Genomic DNA, 24278 nt, shown 5'->3' with positions numbered 1-24278 from the left:
GCTTTTAATATTGTAGGTAGATTCTTCTATTTGTAGCTTCATAACCAAACTGTTTGGGCTCAATTTTCTGTTGTCTTGGAATTGCTAGGGTCATTTATATCAATGAAACATGGCTATCAAATGCCACTGAATTCAAGTTGCTGGCATTTTAACCCCCTTTTCCGCCTTTTATGCCACAGAAAATCAGGCCCTTTGATTGAGAACTAAAAATTTTGATGGCATGGCTTTTAGAATTTTAAAACACCTCTTTTAAAAGTTCTAAAATAAGTAGTAATTACATGATTCTTCTCCATATTTTGTACACTACACCATGTGTAATAATGTGCATATATTAGTAGATGAAAATATTTAGAGAGGGCTTTAAATCCCTTGAGTCACAGACATATATATTAAAAATCCATATTACATCACTGCTCCTGTACCCTATAGGCTATAGGGCATGCTTTGTGTTTTTGTGGGTGCATGTATGGGGAATGTATGCATACATGACTTGTGATTATTAGAATAGTGTTCTAGGAGCATAGATTGAGATATTTTACCTTTTCCTATTATCTAATCAAAACTCATATTAAGAACATATTAAAAATAATATGAATAGCACATTTAAAACACACCTAAATTTGTTCTTCTTAGTGTCTATTGAATGGTTCTAAATGCTGTGTCCTAGCTATGCATAAAGCTGTGCTAGCCTGAAAAAAATATAAATAATAAAAGGAGGTTATTTTTAAAGTAATTTTCAGAACTCCGGTTGCCATCTGTCGGAGCAGGATTGGGCCCAAAATGTATTTTTAGATCCTTTTTTCTACTGATTTTGTGTTCCTTTTTAGTTGTAAAATATTAAATATTCTTTCTTTATATAAACCACTAAAGCTGCTGTAATACCAGGGCCAAGCCAGCAGACATGGTGTTAATAAACTCCATAGTCCAGCTGTGCTGCTGTTAGGAGGGAGTCCACACACCTAGTAGAACCCGGTCATAACAGCGGTGACCTGGACTCTGAATGCTCAGCCTGATGCTGAGCCCTTTCAGGCATTAACAGTAATACCCTTGAACTCAGTGGAATTACAGTGGTGTGGGATCAGACTGGCCTTTTTCTCCTTGTGGTTTGCATCACCATTTAGGAAGTAGGGTTTGTGCCAGGGAATCAGTCTCATAGGGGTTATGGTCACTGTCAGTATGACTGAATTACAGCAGAGGAAATTCATTCCTGTGCACTGGTAGGGTGGTACCCAGTATAATCTTAGACAGGTGCACTGGGAGGTTAATAAATACTGCGTGTAGATATTATGATATAAGCATATCATGAGCCCAATCTTGCTCTTACTGATATCTAAGAGAGGCTTACTGTTTGCTTCTGTGGTAGAAGACCTACGTCAGATTCCAGTGTAAAAACCGCCAGTGCCAATAACGTTTTCAGACTGCACTGCCTAGCACAGTGTTGCAGTACCTGCCCCCCGCTCCCCTCTTTGCCACACATCTGACCTTGCCATAAGTTTGCCCAAAGCTGCTCTTGGGCTCAGATCTCACATAATGAATGCACCAGCCCTGGTCCCATTCTCTCCACAACATGGTTCTTCTCTTGCTAAGAAAGGAATGGACTTGTCTCCTGCACAAAGCAAAGCCAGATAGAGAGAGCAAACTGATATACTTCCAGCCTAAAGTGTAATCCTTTTGCTTTGTGGTGCTAGATATACAGGCTGAGAAATGCAACTAGTAGCATAAGTGGTGGGTTTACTTGGAGCAGAGATTCAGGTGCTAGAGCAGGGGTGGGCAAAATGTGGCCCGGGGGCCGAATGCGGCCCACCAGGCCATCCTATCTGGCCCACGGGGCCCCTAAAAAATTTAGAAAATTAATAATAATCTTCCCTGGGCTGCCTGTCATGCGGCCCTTGATGGCTTGCTGAAACTCAGTAAGCGGCCCTCTGCCCAAAATAATTGCCCGCCCCTGTGCTAGAGTATGGGCAATAGGAAGCCCATCAAGAATTCTTGGAGGTGCTACAGTTTTTTCTTTCTGGTCCTCACAGCACCAACTCTAGCATCTGTATATCACATTTGGTGAGCTACTTTGACAGAGGACCTGCCTTTAAAATGAAACCAGATAGAGCAGGGATCTAATTTAAGTTTAAAATTGACTCAGTGTCTCTGTTTTTAGCTTCATAACTTTGAGGTGTCTGAAAAAGTGTAATATTTCTGAAAGCACCAAGCCCTCCCACCCTGCTCAAATCAGATCCCTTTTAAGATGTCTAAAGTTGAAGCGCACCAAGTAAATCATCACTTGAAAATTCAGGCCATAGTTCTTTGTTTAATTGTAAATATTCTGCCCTGGTATCCTTTAAACATTGTTGTGCCAATTGAACTTGGAGTTTTTTTAGGCCTTCACTTTAGAGTACTCATTTTAGGAAGGACAGTTGAGTCCAGCACAATTTGTGATTTCTGTAAATATTGAACTCAGGAAGGAGGGCTCCTGGGTTCAGAGTTTCCACAGGGTGAATTTTGTTACAGTTACAAACATTAGAAATAGTAAATAGCTCCCATTTGCTGGACTGTTTATACTGGTATGATCCCCTCCCGTGCGGTGTTTTGGAATGTATTATTTGGTAGTCAGCTGGCAATAGTTCAAGGACGTGTGTGACTTGAGCAAGGAATGGAGTTCCTAGGTTGGTCAGAAGCAGCTTCTTTTCCCCTTCTTACATTTAAAAACAATCTTTCAGATAAAAGTAAAGCTGTTTAAAGGTGATCACAGACTGTTAAGCATGCAAATTATTTATTAAAAGTAGTTGTATTGTTTTACTAGCAGAAGGCCACAAGCAATATTGGGGCCCCAGTATGCTAGATGCTGTACAAGTGCAGTTGAAATCCACAAGATAGAGGGAAAGCAGGAGGAATGGAAATACAAAGAGATGAGGGAATTACCCAAGTTCCCACCACTGGTAGTGGCAGAGGTAGGGGCTAGCACCCAGATTCCTGATTCCCCATCCAGTGCTCTATCTACCAAACCACACTGTCATTCCTTATCACAATGCCGTTTAGCTTGCTCTTCCTGCAAGGAAGGGTCCCATAGGAGCTCCTGGCAGGTCCTTGCAGAACCATGGCTCTCCAGGAAATGCAAGGAGCCATGGGAAGACGGTGGTGGTGGTGGTGGTCTTGGCAGCTCTTGGTGGTGGTTGGGAGAGAAGGTGCCAGTGTGTAGGAGCCTATTGCCTCTGGCATATCTCAGGGGTCTGACCGTATCAGGATGGATTTGGCAGTCCTGTATTTGCCCCTGACCCTCTTCCTCCCTCAATAGGTAGAAACTCTCATCGGGATTATTCCTGCATTGGTGCCATAAGCTGACATCCACATTTTACTTCCAATGAAGGTAATGAATTCTGTGAATTCAGTCACAAGGAAATCAAACTCCTTTCTATTGGGTTTGAAGCCAGGAGGCTTCAAAAGGCACAATTGCTGAACCTTCCTCTCCACACTGGGCTCAGTTCTGCAGCCCAGGCTACCATAAAATCCAAATGAAAAACAACAGGCCCCTCTTACTTCCCTGCTTCAGTTTGAACCAATGCACACCAAGCACAGCTCAGCACTGGGTGGTTTGTCTGGCGAACTTTGGCCCCTGCTGTAAATCCAGCTCATAAGCAGCTGACTGATGGATGAAACAGGCACCATCTTTTGTTTCATCTCCTGTTATCCAAGGGCTGAAGGAAAATCCCGGTGCAATTGTATTAAATCACACTCAGAAAGAGCCAGTGGGCTTCTCCTCTGTTGGAAAAACAGTGCTGCCTTTTGTATTTATTAGTGAGGGGTTCACACTTGCTGCCAGTGAGGGGTGGGGGTGTGTGGATTTCAGGATTGGGTCCCACCGGTCTGGTTTGCACCTGGAATAATTCTGCTGAAACCAAGGAAATTATGGGCAGGAGGAACTTGATGCAAGGTGTTTATTTAATGACAACCTGTCAGTAACTCTTGAACTGCAGGCTGTCTCTCAGCCCCCTGCCAGCCCCCATGCAGTAGCCACCAATTCAGTGCCCTCTTTGTGTTGGAAAGTCTGAGCAGAGATGCTATTTAGAAGCCAGGAAACTGCTGCTTCTTGAATAGCCGGAATGGCTTTTAGCAGAGCAAAGCTGTGTGAGAGCTACTGCCACTAAGGAGATCTTCATCCATTCTCTGCCTCCTTTAACCTTTTGTTAGGGCAGCATTTGGATCTGCATGGATCATGCTCTTTATTTGTATTCTTATTTATCTGGTTGTGAGGGAGCTGGGTAGGGGTAGCAAGATCCCCCAGTAGCTTGTATACCTGAGGGCTTTTGTTCCTCCCCCATTACTTCATTTGAACTGCTTGCAAGTGACCACAGTGTTATATCTTCCCCTGTGTAGTTTGCCTGAGGTATACGTGAGTTACTTCTGCAAGCTCTCCTCTCATAAGCCTGAACTTTTTTTGGATCTTGTTTCTTGATCCAAAGTCCTTAAGCCAAATTCTGTTCCTGGTTACAGTGATTTAAATCCGTAGTAACTCTACCCTTTTCAATAGACTAGTGCTGGAGCGGAGCGACGACACTGAGGAGCAGAATTTGTCTTTCTGTATTGAAACTGCCATTTACCTAATCTTTTTTCTGCGTAAGTGAATGTGGGGCTTTTTATCTCGGCCTGGCAGAGGGCAACTGAAAGCATTTAATGATGAAGCCATACATGATTATTCCAATATATGAGCCTGTATTATATATGCACAGCACAGATGATGAATGAATGAATGGGTCTACAATACCTAGACAGCAGGGAAATGATACGCATTCCATAAACTGCATCGAAGAGCGTTAAATGGTTCAGTGCAATATTACCAGCAATCAGATGCTGCAAATAGTCTCGTATTGAAAGCCAAGCTGGGGAAAGAGAATCAATGAGGCAAATGAAGCATAAATCAGATCGTGCCTTGCTCTGCTAGCACCTTTGCAGCAGTAGAAGTAGCAGTGTCATAGGGAAAATGAGCATGCTAATGGGAGAAAGAAATGGACCAGAACTGTGATTGGTTTTGGTGACTTTAGGGTTATCACTGTGTTGGACTAGGCTGTGAGAGATCTCAGCCTGGATCCCTGAGCTAGACAACAGGAAATGTTGGGGTAACTGCTGCTGAGAGCATCAGCAGGAGTGAAGAGAGAGGAGGGAGATGATGGGGGGTGAGGGGGAGGCGTCTGGAGATGATGCTGTGAATATGAGTCGCCTATGCAGACATAGGCTTGGTAATGGGGATTGGGGAAAGAAAAGGACTGTTATTTGCTGATCTTGACTTGAACAAATGTCAGCGATGAAGGGATATGTTTTTAACATGTCACCCAGGAGCTAGACTGACAAAGACTGCTGTTTGCTTACAAGGCTTGTGTTCACAAATCCAGTATTGTCCTTCACAGCAAAAAAGCCAAGGAAAGGATGATGTGAAGAACTAGCTGTGGTCCTCTCTCAACAAATAATACCACTGAAACAACATGGAGATCCCATACCCAGAGTCACTAGTGATTGGAGGCCAAGAGCCCCCATCTATAATTCACCAAGATTTGAAGAAATAAAGTGCACATTTATTCTTTGAAATGGGCACAAGGGACACATTAAATATAGATCCTGTAGGGCAAACATAAGGTGACAAATAGAAGAACAATGAAGGGGCAAGATTACCAAGTGGCACAATCCAAGCCAACATTTCTGTATGAGATTAAATATCTCTCTCTTTTGGAACTTGGAAATGTCTTTTTTTTTTTTAATTAATATTGTCAAATTATTTTATCCTCCAGTAAACTCCAGTTCTGGACATTTGGCCTTGGTGTCAAAGCAAAAATCTTTTAACCACATAAAAGCTACAGTTGAAGGCAGCAAAGCAGAGCCTGGGATTAGCTGTGAGAATGCTTTGGAAAATGAAATGGTACATTTTCTTCTTTCACATCAGGACAGCTGCTCCTGTGCCCTTAAGACTGCCTGCTGAAGGGTCAACCAACTCTCCCTGTCTCCTAGATTCCTTTTTTCTTAGTCTTGTCCTATCACAGGTTCTCCAAATCTGAGAGAGAGCCTGTTTTTCTGAAATCCTGTATTTTTATTTTGCTGGTCTCCTTCTGCTCTGTCTTTAAGCTCAAGAAAAGCTTCCTCCTATCTGGTTTCTACAGCATCTGTATCAAAAAAATGTCCCCACACACTCCATAAAACTTACTTAACTGTCTGTTAATTGCTGTGTTACTCTCCTAGCAGTAATGTCGAGAAATGTTGTTTATAGATCTAGATCTAGATCAAGATGACTCCTCATGAGAACAGGGAGGAAAGGTTATTAAAGGAGGGCATTTGCTAGAAAAGCATTAATCAATTTGCTGCATCATAATAATGAAAAGAATCAGTGCCTGGTACTGGGTTTGTTGGTAATGGGGGTTGTTAGAATGAGGTAGCACTCTGTGTGCGTGTACTAGCAACACACACACGTATGTATTAGCAACGTTTATACACACACATATATGCATTGGTAATATATAAACAACACTGGTGTGTGTATCTACACACACACACACACACCATGTTGTTTGAGTGCGTGCGCGCACGTGCTCGTGTGTGTAAATGTTGCTAATACGCACATGCACACATACCTCATTCCAACAAACCCTGTTTATAACAACCCCCATTTCCAACAAACCGAGAAGCAAGCACTGATTTTTTCATTATTATGGTGGAGCAAGTTGACTAATGCTTTTCTAGCAAATGCCCTCTTTTAATGAACTTTTCCCCTGCTCTCATGAGGGGTCATAGTAAGGAGGGCATATTTATTCCTGTACGCCTAGAGAATTCATGGTGGTATAAAAAGTGAGGGAAAACTGTTTGCCCTCCAGCCCCATGACAGAGGGTGGGCCTTTCCTGCTCATACCAACCTGCGCATCACTTCTCTGAATGGAATGATGATGATTTCCTAGCAAAGACTGGGGGTGAGAGAAGACAGTGCAACAAGGTGCTGGTGCTGAGTAGTGCCTCTGAGCTGTGCCTCCAGGGAGCCACGGGGAAGGGTTACTTAACCTAGAAAAAAAAGAAGAGCTGCAGAATTGACAGATACTCATTCAGTCAGGGTGGGATTTTCAAAAGGTCTCAGCTCTGTCTTGACTCTGGTGCTAATAAAATCACCAGTTAAACTTTCACCAGTCTGTGAGTTAAACCACTTGAGAAACCCAGAAAAAGCACTTTAGAGTGAAAATTACTTCCCACTCCCTGCTGGACCTCTTTGCACTGCCAGGCTGGTTGGGCATGGGGCTCAGTGCCACATGTAGCTCGCAACACAAGCCAGCCAGTATCTTTCCACTGAATCCTCTAGTTTCTACTTGATTTCCTCCCTGTTGCAGCCTTGTACTAGTTCTAAGGGCACTGCCCATTGCTGAGAGGTCTTCGCCCCCAGCACCCACACACTGATGAGGATTGGGAGGAGGACCTGCATAATAAAGCGTTCTCTTCAAGTCATAGCCAGGCATAGTGCACTAGCCCTGCTCTCCTGAGGGACAAGATTTCTCAGCTACTGGCAGATGTGGATCCACATGAGCTTTACTTGCTTGGAGCCTGGGATGGAGTAATGCATCAGTGGCTTTACACCTCATTTTCCTCTTTTCCCTTTATTCTGGGGTTGACTAGGAGACAGGTTGACCCAGGCACAAGATGAAGTAGCTTCAGGGCTATTGTAACTTGTGCCACTTGGTGATGGCTCCCCAAGAAATATGACAGGAGAGCCATACACCCCAGCAGAGTGGGTGCACTGCTATTTTGTGAGCATATCCCATCCCTCCAAAACACCTCCCACAGTGCACCTACTCTGCTGGGGTTTAGGAGGAGAGGTAGTGCAGAGGCAGCTATAGATTTTATACTACTTGGAGGTCCCTTCTCACCAGAGACCACTGGGTAAGTTAGGTATACAGCCCTGCAGAGGTGTATGGGACAGTCAAGCTATGGACCCAAAAGTGCACTTATGTCCTCTCTGAGAAATATATTAGCTCTGACTGCAGTTACTTTGCCTGTGCTTAGAGTGTGGACAGGGACCTGCCTACCTTGGGTTTGTGGTTAATCCATGGCTAGACCAGGAGATACATCGCTGATGCATTTCAAATTACTATGGTGTTGCCTTCCAGACAGCTGTCATGTAGCACCAACAACACACCCTACTGTGGCCCAAAGGAAGGTCTTAGACCACTAACTGCCATATATTGTCTCCTCAGTTTTGTAGCACCTCAAGGATGACCAGAAAGATCTTCACCAACACCAGAGAGAGGTGGAGGCAGCAGAATGTCAACAGCGCCTTCGCCAAGCTGAGGAAGCTCATCCCCACCCACCCTCCGGACAAGAAACTCAGTAAGAACGAGACGCTGCGCTTGGCTATGAGGTATATCAACTTCCTCGTCAAGGTCCTGGGGGAGCAAGGCCTGCAGCAGACCTCAGTGACTGCTCGGGGGAGCTTGTTGGGGTTGTTCCAGCAAGCCCCTCATTTGCAGGGCATGGAGGAACTGACTCTGATTGAAGACTGTGGCGTCCCTTCACCCAGCACAAGCAGCAATATCCCAGAGTGCTGGTCAGAGACATCGTCCCCCTAGCAGGTTAGGACTGCTACAGTCCCGGTGTTAGTCTGATAGTGTCCTTTGCATAATTTGTGGATCATTTCCCTATGTACAGTATTTATTTGTTTCTCCCAGTGCTGGTTTTATTCCATATATTTTTATTTGACAGGGAAGGTGGAAGAATGATTCCTTGGTAGGACAGTGGCTTGGATGGCTGAGTAGGGAATGCTCAACCCTAGCATCTCACAATTGTCCTTTGTTGTGATTTCACAGATTTCAAAGCTGGTGTGATCAGATCTCCTGTATAACATAGGTCATAACATTTCCCTTGTTGATTTTTGCAGTGGAAGGGATTGTTCTTCCTTGCAACGTGAGGAAATGTTCTGGAGGGCAATAGTTCCTGGCTGCACTGGAGTGCTTCAGTTAGAGAGATGCCCCGTCTTGACCAGAAGGATCCAAGGGGCAGATGGATAATATACCTCCTCTCTCTCAGCCCACAGTTCTCATGGTTTTTATCTTTCTTGTTAAGAATTTACATTTTATTTCTGGCTTGTAACTAACACCACTGAGGTTTGCTTTGTTTACTAAACCAAAAGGCTTCCTGACATACAAAGAAACACAACCGGGTAACATAAAAGAGCCCAAACTCACTAAGGAATTAAAGTGAAAACACTAGCCCTGAATGAAAGAGGGAACATTCACAGTTAAGTTTCAGCAGGCATTGTGGTGAAAGATGCACGGGCAAATCCACACCCAACAGTGGAAGCCAGAGGCAGGAGAAAGGTGCTAAGGGAACCATCATTATTCTGCCTCCCTTCAGAACCCGTAGGCCCCGTCTGTGCCTCACTGCAGAGGTTTAGGCAGCACTGCCACGGAAATGTGCCCAACCTGCTCCTCCCTCTGTGTACTTTGGATGCAGAAAAAATGGCACATAACCACTTTTTGGCATGTACCCAGGACCTACCCAGCACCACTCAGTCTTGGCTATACTCATAAGAACTGTGCTGGGCACTCCAGTGGCAGCTAGGTGATCTTTTTCTGGCCCGTGGTTCATGCAAAGTGGGAGTGAGTGGGCAGTGTGTGTGGTCGGGCCCCCCTAGCTCCATTTGACCTGGTGTACACATGCCCATTGTAACATGTCTGCGCCCCACGAGTGACTGTGATGCCACCTGGTAGCCATACTGTTCCTACTGTGCTTTCTTTCTAAGGTACACTCCCTTTGCTTTTGCCTGCCCCATCTTGATATTCTTAATAGATGTAGAAAGGGAGGCTGCCAGCAGGTCTTAGAGTGAGTTTTGGTCCTGCGAGCAGATCCCCCTCTCTTGAACACCGCTGATTCCAAAAAATCCTTCTTGTTAGGTGGGTCCTCTGGGCCCCAGGGCACCCATTGCCTTATGGGCTATTCATGACCTCTAACCTCCCCTGCATCTATGCCCAGTCCTTGCAGGTTTTACTCAATACCATTCTGTCCCTTGTAGAGGCCTCAGCCTCCCTTTTCTCTAGCTGCAAGCCTTCACCCCGGCTCAGTGACCTGGGTCTGGCCCTCTTGGCTTCAGCCCTGCCAGTCACCAGTATCTCTGGGCTGCTGACCCTTGTATCTCTCTCTCTGGGCCCATGGCCCCTATCTCATTCCCTAGCCCTGTGTTCTGCCCCTCTCAGGTTATGGGTCCCTAACCCTGGTTCACTCTGCTTGGGCACTGGGCCCCTAGCCCTGTCTCCACTACTTTACCAATGTGGGTCCCATCCCTGCTGGGCTCCATGCTGTCATGTGCCCTTCAGGCACAACTGGGAACTCTACCTCCCCAGTAGTCCCAAACCCAAACCACTGGTACAAATTCAAATGCAAAATATAAGCCCCCTGGCTATAACTAAACTTTAGCACCCAGGCTGTATACCAAACTCCTGCCCACCGTTGGGCCCTCATCCCCTGCTAGCCTCAACCCCTTTACTTGCTGTCTCTAGGCATAGCAGGATCTCAGTCAATCTCCCAGCAACAGGTGTTTTATTGCAGAACTTTTCCTTCTTTGGCCACCAGGGCCAGGACTTCCTGCCCTAACTCTGGCCCTGGCGTTATATGCCTCCCAGGCCCTGCCCTCTGGCCAGGTGGTTCCCCCCAGCTACCTACAGATGTTTCCCAATTAGACTTTTTGGCTGGTATCCAAGGCAGCCTGCTGCTGCTGGTCTAGCCACTGCAGCAGTACCTTGTCTACTGTGCAGAGGTCTGACTTACAGTACCACGACTGAGCAGCTAGCTCTGCAATAAGCACTCTATTCCCCACGCAGGCTCTGCCTTATTGTACTGCTGCAGAGGCTCCCTTTGCAATAGGCAGTCCCAGCCTATAAATCCCCAGGGACCTGTTCTTTTGCAGCCCATAATGAGCATCCTTCTCCACCTGAAGTTCTCCCTCTGGCTATTTTCTCCCTTAAAGTAACAGGAGCCCTAGGCTCCCTGTTACACCATGAAGAGGTTGTTCCTTGGGCATAATGCCAAGACTTCAAGAGGCAAAAAGACAGGCTTATGCACATGGCCTGAGAGAGGCCCCCAGGTGCTGGTATTCAGGCACCATCCTGTTCCTGTCTGCAATAGCCTGTGTGGGACACTGGAGTAGGGGCTCTGTGAGGCTGTTGCTAACAAAATGCCAGTCCGCCTTCACTCTGTTTTTCAACGTGTGTAAGTACCTGTTTGGTATATTCCCAGAATGAGGTCTACTATGATCATAGCTGTAGCATTTTAGACCTGTGCAGATTGCTACAACAGTATCAGCCCATGACTATTTCATAAGGGTGTATGTTACTAGCAGAGCTAGGAGTATGGGGTGGGGTACTGTCTTAAGCAGTATCCAGTTGAGAGGTCCATCTCAGCTTGGATATCCACCAACTTGAATGGAGTTACACTGGGGATAAATGTGGCCAAGCATATCTAAACACAAAGGCATGTTGGTGCTATTCTGTCCATCAGCCAATTGTTACCCTTGGAAATCTTTTCCTTATCAACAAGAAAATCAAAATGCATTTGTCCTTTGAATAGAATATTGTGTCATGGAAAGGCAAAAAAAAAAAATGCCTGGCAATAATGTAACTGAAATGCTTATTGTTATTTATATATTTAAAAAAAAAAGCTCCATATTCTTGCTTCAGGTTTCTTTTCATTTAGGATGTACCTACTCTGATATACAGCATGTGTGTGACTAGATCTATCTACCAAAGATTTTTTGTCAGGACATCTCTTTGTGCTTTGTGATTTCTTATCTGTATGGCTATGAACAAATATGATGTAACATCACATTTTGTGATATACTATGTTATTTAATGGCTAATATATTCAAAATAAATTATTTAAGAAACCCAACTCTTTTCATTTCTACCTTTGTACAGTTTATTCTTAAATTTGAACAATATCTTGGAGTTGATATCAAATGATAAAGCAGAATAAATGTTAGTACAAGGATAATTTTGATACCTTGCCTTTAAATGCTACTTTTGATCTTATGGAAATTACTTACAAACATCAGATGTTCCAAAAATATACTTTGTCCAGAGTTTAATCAACATTTCAATATTTAGAAGACTTTGGCCAGTTTTGTGATTAGTCAAAAGAAAAATGGATATCAGGAAAATTGTGTTGTGAAACTGTGTTGAATTTTTTTCACACAAATTTCACAATTTACAAGATTTCAACCTACTCCATTTTAAGAGCTATGGATGGTCTCAAACCAACACAATGCCCAGATCTGGATGCTAAATTCCTCCATATGTGGGGGTATTCAGGTAGGGGCTATTTTGCAAAATTATCACTGGACCCAAAGCTAGAATTTAAAATAACCCCAAAGCTTAGTGATTTTTAGGATCCAGAGTTTTTGTCTTGGCAGTGTAAAAGCAACTCTTTGGGAACAGTCTAACCCCCAGGGGGATGCTGGCTGGGATCCTGAACGCCTGAGCTAGTGGGACTTTATGATGAAAAACATGGGAGGTTCTCCACAAGCTGCAAGGGCATGGAAAATTAGTTTGAGGCTCTTACCTTGAAATTACTCTAACTTGCACCTGGCACAGGAATGGAAGAAACAAGGATTTGGGCTCATTGACTTCTATGGGAGACATGCCTGAGAAAAAGTATGCCAAGTGATTCTGGAGTAAGGAAATCTCTAGCCTAAAGCTAATCTGCCCAAACACCCCTTAAAATCATCTCCTCACTATAAAGAGCCTCAATGCAAGTGAGAACAAGAGTTTTGGAGCCCCTGGGAGCTTCCCAGTGGAAATCAACTGAGCAGAGTGAGAGTTATGTTACTACTACTTAGTTAAAGTGTCTATCTAGTAAGGATGAGATTTTGCAGTTGTGCCCAATATTTAGTTGAGCAGGAAGGCATTTTTGATGAAGCATCAGGCTGTGATTCGGTAGGTACGGGCTCAGTCACACTTGGGTAAGTCATTCATTTTTTCTGGATCTCAGTTCTCCATCTGTAAACTAGGGATGGTAACACTTTCTTTCTCCTATCTTTTGTGTAGTTAACTTGGGCAGGAAACTCATGATTTTTTATCCTTGGAGCTCAAAGTTCTGTAATTTGACTTAAATGATTACAAGATAAAGCTTGTTGCCAGCGGAGGTAAAGTTGCCCATTTATGCCATTCGTGCAGTTACCAACCAGAGATGTCCAAGCCAATCCATAACAAAAAGAAGCTTTTCACTGGGTGGAAGACAAGACATGGTCTTGCTGTCTCTTTTTCATGAAGCATCCTTCACAGTTGTGGAGATGTTGTGGCATGTTTTGTGTGTTTAACACAAGGCCCATTGCTAAACAGCTTTGTTAGTGATACCGACCATAAGGTGACGAGAGTTGTGCACTGTGTATCACTAGGGGAGGAAAAAAATCAAAGCGTTCCTTATTCAGTTGGATTTGATTAAAAAAGGACATTGAATGTGCAATGGAAACTTTTAGGGAAAACAGAGCATGTAACAGTGGCAACATATTTTTAGACCCTTATTTCAAGTTATTGCAATAGATCCTTGTAAAGAAGAGGTCATCTAGAGCTGGCCATTGCAATATATGCTACAGTTGGATTTAAATGGAGATCATTAATCTTGTTGGGAGCTCCAGAAGCAACAGGACAGGAAAAGTGATGCTGTTCAGATGCGTTTCAGGGAAGTACAATTTGAAAGATGTTTAGTAAATCAGCCTTCTCCATTTAACTTGGTCCCTGTGAATGTTTAGAACATAAAGGAATTGTCTGAGATGACCCAATGAAAACAGGGCAGGCAATGCACAACTGACTTTTGTTCTTTGAAGGCTAAGTGATAAAAGGATGGGAGAGAATGGACAGCTTAACTGCTGACCTCTGGGTCAGAGGTCACTTTAAAGTCACACCCTTAAATCACAAAGCCAGAGATAAAGTGGCAGGCTCTACATCCATTGGTTTTCATTCCTGCAAATTGTACTTTTAAAACAGCAGCTGCTGAGGAAGGCATCAAAGGGAGGGATACAGTTAAGAGGAAGCCAATCCAATGCGTATTTGGTGCCTAGAAAGGATCTATATTTCTTAGTCTGAAACAGAAGCAACTTACATGTCCACTGCAACATCAATAGGTCACAGGTAAAATTTTGAGAAGCACTCAGTGCTGGCCCAGCCGTACTGCAATGAGAGCAGAGTTAAACTGATGCCAAGTTCTTTTGAAAGTCCCACCCTGCATAAATGAATACACACCCCTTCACTCCAATGACAGGGGTTATAAATCATGAAACGCAAGATGAAGGCAGGGGCCTTGATTCATCCTAGATTATGACTTGGAGAGATCTTCCCCAAATAGGACCACAGGCCATCTAGCTCCAAGAAGCATGCTGTCCATTGGAAACAGCAATACCTTCCATGGGTATTTCTTCCCAGCTGATCTCCATGGCCATGAACGAGTGTGGGGGAAATAAATGGTTGCTCCCAGTAAATGGCCTTGTACAAAAGCCAGGTGAAGTAAGTGGAAGTCTTCCTATAGAAGAGGGTTTGCACTGGTTCTTGGATTTGGTATCCAATCTATGGGCAATATACTTGTTAGTCACCTATCAGGGTCACACTCTAAAGCCATGGTACAGGCCAGGCAGAGGAAGTGCGTCAACGGGAAATACATACCCTGTGTCCTTATAAATGGGTACATTCTGCAGTGATTGTGTAACTCCCATTAATGCAGGGTGGTATGGAAGCAGAATGTGGACTTAGTGTGTCTTAACGCTTGGTATTTTTCTGGCTTTCCTAACTCAGACACTGTGCCTTTTCCTAGGGGGAAACTAACACCATTGAGGTTTGCTTTGTTTACTAAACCAAAAGGCTTCCTGACATACAAAGAAACACAACCGAGTAACATAAAAGAGCCCAAACTCACTAAGGAATTAAACACCTGGAATTGGGTTTTAGGAGAGACTTCAACGATGCTTGTGTGGGTAAATTCATAGCTATTAGGAGCTGGAAGGGACCTTACAGATCATCTGGTGCCTTCCCAAAGCTGGAACCTCTTATTGGGCTCTATCCTGGCATAACCATCCCACCTGGGTGTGGGCTTCTACCTAACCACTAGGGCTGTGTGAAATTTCAGCAGCCGTTTCATTTTGGAGGTGTTTCAGGCCATTCCAGCACCCAAAACACCAAATCTGAACTGAAATGGAAGGCTCAGAAACATAACCGAAATCAAACGAGGCATCCAAAACGTTTTGGAAACGTTTTGGAAAATTTCCCTTTTGGAGCTGGGTTTGCAGGGAAACAGCTGTACGCTGCTGTCCTGCCACGTGACTCAGCTCTGCAGGGAGCAGAGATCCGTGCTGGGGGGTCACCTCACCGCTGCTGCCTGCCCCATGCTGCCCCAGCAATGCGAGACTGTGCAGGGCAGACAGTAGCGGTGAGCCCACCCTATGCTACCCCAGATCTCTGTTCCCTGCAGAGCCAGGTTGTGTGGCAGGTCAGTGCTGGTCTCTGCCATGCAACCTGGCTCCTCAGGGAACAGAGATCTGGGGTAGTGTGGGGTGGGCAGCAGCAGTGAGGAGACCCTGCTGAGGTTCCCTGCAGAGCCAGGTTGTGCAGCAGAGATCCACGCTGGGGTCTCTTTGCCGCCTCTGCTCCCTGCAGAGCTGGGTCACATGGTAGGGACCAGCAGGCTTGCTTGCTGCTCTGAGCTGCTTCCCTGCCCCACGACCCAGGGGTCTCCTCACATGCATAGAGGGCAGCGGCCCTCCTCCTCCCCTGGACAAGCCACCCATGGCCCTGTCCTGCTTCTCACTGGGGACCTGCAGCCCCCAGCCCCGCTCAGTTGGGTAGCGCTGTGTGAAGCTTCCCTTGCCGCCTGTTCAAAACTGATTGGGAGGAGATTCAGCAGAGCCAAATCTTCGAAACAGATTCAGTTGAAATGAAACAGGACAGTGATCTGAAACACCAAAACGAATCACTGTCCTCTGAAATGGCCAAATCTGAAACCGAATCGAAACACAGCCGTTTTGCACAGCCCTAAGAATCACCTTGCTGGAAGCTGGCAGGGTGCTGGAGTAAGAAAGAAGAGATTATGTGAGGCTGGCAAGGAAGGAGGAATATGGCACGGGAATGGGGCAGAACAGATATCAATGTGTAGAAGGGTCAAATATGGGTCTTGGAGGCAGAAGAGCACTTTAGAAGGAGAAAAGAAGGCTAGGAACTGAGAATCTGTACTCTCATCTTCAGCTGCTGAGCGCAAGTCAGAGTAGATGAGCTGAATTTGGTTCTGAGCCTATAGGCAATCTCCACTTGGTTAAATCTCTTTTGCACTAACCAAAATAATGATTGTATTACCTGTGAACATGGACAGATCCAAGATTTACTAAAGGTGGGGAGCACACTGCACCTGAGGCCATGGGGGGGATGAGGATGAGGCACTGCTGGAACCCCTGGGTCAGCAGGAGGATGGGGGGACCCACCTCCTGCTGACATTACATTCATTGTCCCCTGTTGATGTTGGGTTGTGGAGGGGACCTAGAACCAGGGCCTGTAGGCAACAGCTGCATGGGACGCCTGGCCAGGGACAGCAGCGGCAGCAAACTTTCCTCCTTCCTGTCCTTGCTCCCTGTGTACCCTCCTTCCCTACACCACTCCCTCACACTCCCCCACTGGCCAGGAGCAGGTGCTGGAAGGAGGAATTGGCATGCTGCCTCCATTATCCCTAGCTAAGCCACGTTCCCCACACAGCTGTGCACAGCTGCTTCCTGCACTGCAGGGCAGGAGTGGGTCAAGAGTGGCTCCTCCCGTGCCTGACAGCCAGGGACAGTTGTGGCAGTGTGGGGCAGGTTCCTTCTCCAGTGCCTGCTCCCAGGAAGCAGGGGATGCTTGATAGGATTGGCAGGGAGGAAGGAAGAGCCCAAGCACTACTGCTTCTGTCTCCTGCCATGTCTGGTGCCCTGAATGGCCACAGTCTGTGGCTAGAGTAGGGAAGTAGTGGCTTTGGAGCTCCTCCTGCACCCGCATCATCAGCTGGGGACAGTGGAGGAAGTGGAGTATGACTGCACCACTGCACTCTTCTGGATCCACTCTTGCCTGTGAGCTAGCAGTAAAGTGCTAAAGGGGCACTGGATTACAGATGGTCAATAAACCAGTCTTGTGGCTATGCTAACAGAAGATAAATACATTCAGATCTTAACTTCTAGAGCTGATCCAGTGATTGTGAAACTCTGGATTCACTAAGATTCACCCATTCATATTGGTCCAGGTGCTGGACACAGCAGTTTTCTGAACAAGATGTGAAAAATATCATCCCTCCAGCAGTGTGATAGTCTTATAGGTGTTTTAACAAATGTCAATCTCTGATCTAGACCCTAGTGTCCATTAGGACTGGCAAATGGGTTGGATTTTCCCTCACTGAATGCACTGGTCCCTGCCAGTCATATCCAACTACAGGCCAAAATAGGTCTCTTAGAGTTTTATAATTAAAGTGCTTTGCATTACTAAAGGTGAAATGTACTTCTGCAATGATCTCAGTAGTTATGAGCAGCAGAAATACAGAGCCAGGTATGAATGTGCAAATTGCTGCTAACCAGTGAGCACTGCCTTGGTCACAGATGGATTTTATTTTCAAAAATGTTCTGTATTGGGCTAACTTGCCCTCTGTTTAAATGAAAAATGGACCGGTGTCTTGGATGGGAACAGTTTCCACTGGCCAATGTGGAGTGTTGCACAACACTTCTCATGGGTCATATCTTCTAGCTGTTTCCCTTGAATGATGTCACGAACATGTTCTTCATTCCTAAATTTTTCCACAAAAGGCAAGTGCTCAGGTTTTCTGCATTTTAAGTGCCTCCTGACGAAAATAACAAACCATGCAAATGTGCGCACAATGTGAAATTCTATTCTTGGAGAAACACGTCTGTGTAGACATGCAAAATGCAAATGCAGAGTTGGGAAAATTTTTCCATAAACTTTTAAATGCAGGTAAGGAAGCAGAATTTTAACTAGGAATTCTGGGTTGAAGATCAGAACAGGAAAGGTAAGCTCTGCTTTTTTTCAAATCCTGGACACTTGTGTCAGAAGCCAGATGAGGTTGTAGTATGACCCCAAGGGCCTTGCATTTATCCCCATTTCTCAAGAGACAACCATGTATTTTTTCACTCCAAATTATTTTTCTTTCAGGTGAAGAAACAAGAACAGCAACAACAACTAATCTCTGTGAAAGGGAGAGAGAGATGCCACAAGATTGCTCATTCTGCCTCTTCATACAGCAAAATGGATGCTGCTGCTAATGCTCTAGGATGAATACCCTCCATTTAGAGGTACAGACAGTTGGACTCCAGCATCTTGTTTCAGTTTACATAGTCCAGTACACCACAGTCATTAATTAAATAACTGGCATCCAGAACTGTTTCCGTCAATGGGCTTCAGATTAGATACCAACATCACGGGTGAGCCAATACATAATAGTAGTAAAAGATGATGTTTAGATCATTTGAATTAATCTGATAATTGGACAAATACATGTGTGATATAATTGTTGACATGTCTAATAACAATTGAAAAATAGTCTCAAAATGTATTTAAAAATAACAAAATTAATCAGCTATATTATGTCATTGCTATTATTTAACCAGCTTTTCACTAGGATTGTTTATGTAGGACTGAACTGAGGGTGGTTCCTCTTCTCTAGGAAACCTCAGGCTGGAATCAGATTGAGCCTTTAGATAGCTATGGGATTCAAAGCCTGATGGTCTTATTAAGGCAAAGTCCTAGTCAAATTAAGGGTGGACATTTTGCAGAAAGAACTAGTGATCATGAGTGCCCAACTTAACACACTTTAAAAGCAAACTAAGGCTGGGTGCTCAGCATGGTTTTTTTGTTGTTGGTTTTTGTGTGTGTGTGTGGTTTTGTTTTGTTTTTTAAGATTAGGCTCTTTTAAGGCATTTCAGTTTGGGCAGCCAAAAATACATATACCTTAAATCATAAATTGTTTTTCAAAACCTTGGCCAGGGATTTCAGTACTGAGTCCTCTGAGGGAGCTCTGCTCCAAGCAAGGTCAGGGAAGAGAGACTTAACGAGGGTGCTCTGGCAATCATGCAAATCAGTTCCTACCGCCACTGTACCCAATGAACCTGGACAGGGAATAAACAAGCAGTTTGTATTTGCAGCACCTCCAGAAAGCTTTGCACTAGATTCAAATGGTAAGGAAGCGATGACTTGTACCTGTTGTCCGCTTCCTGCAGGGATGTGAATCAGTCTGCCTTTTTATTTTCATTTCATTTTATTTTTAATTAAAAGAGTGCTTGCAAAACTGAAGGACTGGCAATTAAAATGTTATTACGATGGAAATGTCATCCCCAAATGGAGAATTCCCCCAGATTTTGAAATGCAAACCAAGCACAAAACCAGCAAAATCAAAACAGCCAATGGGCCTCATTCCTCCTGCGTTTCTTATCAGTCCCCTGCAGAGGCTCTAAAACTCTTATCTCGATAGACCAGATTACCGGGCTGATCTCCTCTCCATGCTGAGTAGGAATCAAACAGCGTTTTCCACTGTCAGCAAACGGCACATTCCCAATCCAGATAAATCAATTAATGGTATGCAGGGCTGACTCTTGCTTTCTGGCTTGCTTGCTTTCACCCTTTCTTTCCCCTCCTCCCCTAGTTCCATGTTTTAATACCATCTAAGAGTCCTTAGTTAGAAGAGGACCTGCTTGCAATGCAGGTGCAGGTTTTCAGAGCCATGGCACAACAGCAATAACAGCCCCTTCTGCCCTGCTCAGGGCTGCTCTTTGTGAAACACTTTTTCTCTTTTCTTTCCTTTTCAAATGGACAACCCCTGCAGCTAATCTGATTATGCTAATTTGTACTTCATGAACCCAAACACTGTAACGGAGCCATGGAGGGTGTGCGGGGCTGGGCTGCAGAGATGATGGTGGTGGGGACAGGAGGGCAAGGACAATGAGTTCAAGTCAGTTAACAAAACCCGTCTTCTGTATTGTCAGACAAAGCACACTCTGGGAAACCCATGCAGCTCTTGACAATTTAGAGTGTTCAAAACTGGCCTGTGTTACTGAGCAGAAAAGGCAGCACAGAGAATGTACAATGAGGCCACAATGGAAAGTCTGTTTCCTGTTGAAAGTTGTTTTTCTTTACCTAATCCTTCCCACAATCTAGTAACTGAAGTATTGGACACCAGTTGCAAGTTGGGTGGTAGCTATGATACTAGACATCTTCTAAGTGTATGCAGCCATATTTGTTCTAGCTATCTGACACTACATTAAACCCACTTAAAACTGGGCAGTACGTTTGCAGGCACACAACACAGTTTCTAAACAGTGCTCTAACCGTAGCCAAGTGGTTAGTAGGTGGAGTCTTCACTGTAGTTACACCAAGATGTTTTCACTACAATAACACAGAATCACTTGAATGGGTCAGACACTCTTCATGTAAAAAAAAAAAAAAAAGATATAGTCCAGAGTTCAGAAACATGGAGAATTAAAATATCCCAAGCCTTGCTTGGCTTTGTGATGTTCCCTGTGCCACAAAGCATCCATATAGAATGACTGAGTGCGGTGTAAATAGGCAAAACTCCCCCATTCTCCAGCCAAGTCCTGATCCATTGTGCGGTTAGACAATAGAACGGAGACCTGTATTTTGTCATTTAGATAGAAAGTCTTGGAAGTAGGGTCTTCATCTATACTGAAGCATCTTATTTGTGCACTACACTGTATAAACAGTAGGTATGAGAAAGAGACTTTTCAACCCTGACTGTATGAGATGGGTCTGAACCAGCTTCCCCTAGTCCCCTGCAAGTTTGAGAACATTTCTTCCTGAAAAGAGTGTTTATCTTTAATTAGCTAACTTCTGAGGGGTTGATTTTAATTGCTCCACTGCCTCGTCACAGAATTCAGATAGTGGATTTCCAGGTTGTAACTTCAGTCTCTAGAAAGGCAGTTTCTTTGTGGTGGAGAATTCATTTGCCCTGTGTTGCATATGAATAAAGATGGCTCCCTCCTTCTTGCACAGTGTCCGTTATCACACTGGACCACCAGCAGAGCACGAAGGAGAATATTCATGGATAAAAGCAAATTTTATGAAAGGAAAAAAAGGAGGAAAAACAAATTCTTTAACACTGAAGCTTTATGTCCTCTCACATTCTTAGGCTCTGCTGTGTTAAGCTCAAGTTCAATGGGAGCTTAAATTCTAGTTTTTTTCAGTGAAATAAAGGACATTCAGCATCTCACAGGATCGGGTCCTCTATGGCTGACACTCCATTCACTGGAAATATAATCCAGACAATGGATAATAATTTACACAGTGGTATTTAGCCAGATCAGCTCTAACAGAGAATGTGGCTGCAGAGACTAGGCACAGGGAAAAGAAAAACTCACAGTGAAATGAGATTCAAGGGTTAAGTTCAATAATAAAACTGTATTGTTTAAAACTACTGCATACTGATTGGAATGTCTCTCCTGTGAAGGCAAAAATATACAAAGGAAATTATGTTTATTATATATATGCAAATATATCTGGGTTTCCCCTCCCCCGGCACATAGAACAGGCTATCAGATATGAGCCAAAATAAGTGCTAGTTTTATACAATATGCTCAAGTGATGCATAAATACAGCTAATTACGCAAATCATTCTCCACCTATGACAACCAGGAATCTCAGATCCTATAGTAACCGAGGGCCAGATCCTTAAAGGTATTTTAGTGTTTAACTCCCATTGATCTCCCATTGGGAGTTAGATGTCTATGTACTTCTAAGGATCTGGGCACTGGCTGTAACAACCCATCCGGTGGCAGAAGGGAGGGCATGTATGTAGCAGGGTGCATTGTAGTGGGGAGTTCATTGATATGTGGGTAGGATTACATACAGTACAGAGAAAAGTGACCATGTTTTACTTCTACCTTTTATGTAATCCATGTATCTTTGATCTTTTTCTCACCTTTTCTTCCTTGTACCATAGGATTTAGCTGGAGTCAGCCTGCCTAGAAAACTTCAAAGGATCTGAACAGGAGTAGCTGCACAATACATGGGGCACTAAACTGGGGTTAGAGACCTTGGTTCTCAACCTGACTGTGCTCACAACCTGCTATATAACCTTGGGTAACTGGCTGCTGCTTACACTTTGTCTGGCTTGCCTATGAAGAATCTGAGCTCCGAAGGGCAGGGATTGTCTCTTACCACATGTATGTATGAACAGAGCCTGGAAATAGGGGGCCTTGATCATGCTGAGACTCCTAGACACTACAATAATAATAATATGATAATGATGGCAATTGGAAAACCATTCACCCAACACAAAGCACAAAAGCAGGAACTGACATGTAATATGAACCTGGAAAGGAAAAATGGATTTGAAGAGCGTAAATGATTTTGTGCTTTACAGGGTGCTATGTCCTTTCTAAATATCTCAAAGAAAGTAATATATTGGCTTTAAAATTATTGGGTAAGGAGAGAGTTGTGTGGGGAAAAAGCACAGAAGAAACCCAACCAGAATATAAAGTCTGTTTTGAAAGATGGGAGGCAAAGTCCATGCATGAAAAGTGGGCAAAAAGTCTTAAGACTGTTAGGTCAAGAGTCAGCAACCTCTGGCTGACACAAGCCACCACTTGAGACCCCAAACCCCTTCACAGGTTGCAAATCTCTGCTTCTCCCAGAGTGTGCAGGCCACCTGTGCTTACCCTTGCCACCAGTTCAAGTGACCAACGGAGATGCAAAGGATTTCATTCAGCTGTACCAAATGAACAAAGCTTGCAGGGCTGGGTGCTCAGCAGGGGTGCCTATACAGGTGCTCAGGAGGTAGGTGGTGGGGTGTCTTAATTACAGCAGCTCCCAGAGAGATGATCTAATTAAAATGTCACAGCATCATGTGTATTAAGCCTGCGCACATTTAAAAATGGCTGCGGGATGTTTTAACTAAAGTTAATTCAACAAGCTTTACTTAAAGTGCCCCAGTGGCCATTTTCAAACCCGCAGAGTCTTATACACCTGATGCTGTGGCAACGTTCAAATGTTCTAATTAGAACGTGGAGCGGACTTGATTAATCAAGATTTGCCTGACCCAAAGCTCAAGCTGAAAACTCACCAGTCATGGGAGAGCGCTTGTAATATGAATGATTACAATAATGATCACAGCACACATTGGTGATGCGTAGGGGGTGCATGTGAGTGCACATGCACTCCCTGAGCATGGCAGTGCACCTCCTACAAAAAGGTGCCACCAACACTGTCAGCGATGCTTGTGGGCAGTCGCCACTCTCCCCTCACCAACACTGCCAGTGGCATCTGCAGGCGGTCAGCAATTGCTGCTGGCCACTGCTGATGCTGCTGGTGGCATCTGCGGGTGGTTGCTGACCCCTGGTCAGCAGTTGCCACCTTCCCCACACTGCTGACAGCGCCAGTATCGTCTGCAGGAGCTCCCTGCTTACCATCACTGCGCTCCTGCCACCACCAGTGTGCTTCTGCTGCCTCCAGCACCACCATGCTCCCCCAGCTGCCGGGGGCACACGTCATTCATGACTGCACGTGTAAAAATTTAGATATAAAAAAGCACTGGTAGCCCAAAGTCAAATATCCTTTTCAAGCAGTTGGTCAAAGCAGAATATGCAATTACTGTACTGTGCCATGGTTTAAGCCCAGACTGAAATTAGAATATGGATAGAAGTCAACTTTAGTGAAAGCATGTGATGATGAGATAGCAATTTAGCAATAGATGCTAGAAAGCTGAGGGCACTCATGATTGTGTGGGATCTCCTCACCAGCATAAATCACTCTTGAATATTCAATTAAGTTGCTGGAAAGGGTCTATCTGTTTATGCCTGCAGTAGGTGGCATATGTTGCAACTGTCCATGTTCTGTGTTTGGTGCTGATGCCAATTGGTTAAAGAACTATCTCATGGCTCCTTTTTATGCCTTGGTGACCCATGTGAATATTAAATACTGCAATTTTTTTTAGCAGAAGTAATATTTGCTAATAGCTGCTGGAGTTTTTAAGATTTTCTCAGTGGCAGCCAGAATATATAAATGCTCTTCCTTTTGGCCATGAATGTGTTAAAGGGCTCTCTACAGAAGGAAAGTGTTCTTGTTAGCATCATTTTGTGGGAAAATACATTTATAGGTAAACTGCTTGTATTTAATAAGAAATTAAGTTTTCTTTTTAATTTCTTGGCCGGAAATTTATGCACTAAACTTGATTTAAGAGGGTTCAAACATAACTCCTGCTGCGATTAGACAGTGAATTATATATTTGACCAAAAAATTATACACAGTATCATGCCCATG

General features: G+C 44.3%; 1 protein-coding gene and 1 long non-coding RNA gene across 2 annotated transcripts in view; one reads left to right on the top strand and one right to left on the bottom strand.

Moving 5' to 3' along the window:
- The window catches only part of TAL2 (TAL bHLH transcription factor 2), a 17892-nt gene extending 6004 nt beyond the window's left edge, over window positions 1-11888 (top strand). The window contains exon 2 of the mRNA XM_019517091.1: window positions 8208-11888. Within this exon, the coding sequence (XP_019372636.1) occupies window positions 8226-8579 (354 nt within the window). The 5' untranslated portion in view covers window positions 8208-8225 and the 3' untranslated portion in view covers window positions 8580-11888. The remainder of the gene's footprint in view (window positions 1-8207) is intronic.
- Window positions 11889-17582: 5694 nt separating this feature from the next.
- Window positions 17583-21966, bottom strand: LOC109297378. The gene is made up of 2 exons (XR_002097298.1): window positions 18960-21966; window positions 17583-18407 (listed from the first exon to the last, which is right to left on the bottom strand). It is a non-coding gene; the product is annotated as an uncharacterized LOC109297378 (long non-coding RNA).
- Window positions 21967-24278: the final 2312 nt, after the last annotated feature.

Source organism: Gavialis gangeticus, unplaced genomic scaffold (genome assembly GCF_001723915.1).
Source record: "Gavialis gangeticus isolate Ggan-Ray unplaced genomic scaffold, GavGan_comp1, whole genome shotgun sequence".
NCBI classification, from domain to species: domain Eukaryota; kingdom Metazoa; phylum Chordata; order Crocodylia; family Gavialidae; genus Gavialis; species Gavialis gangeticus.
This window is presented reverse-complemented; position numbering and strand designations above follow the sequence as displayed.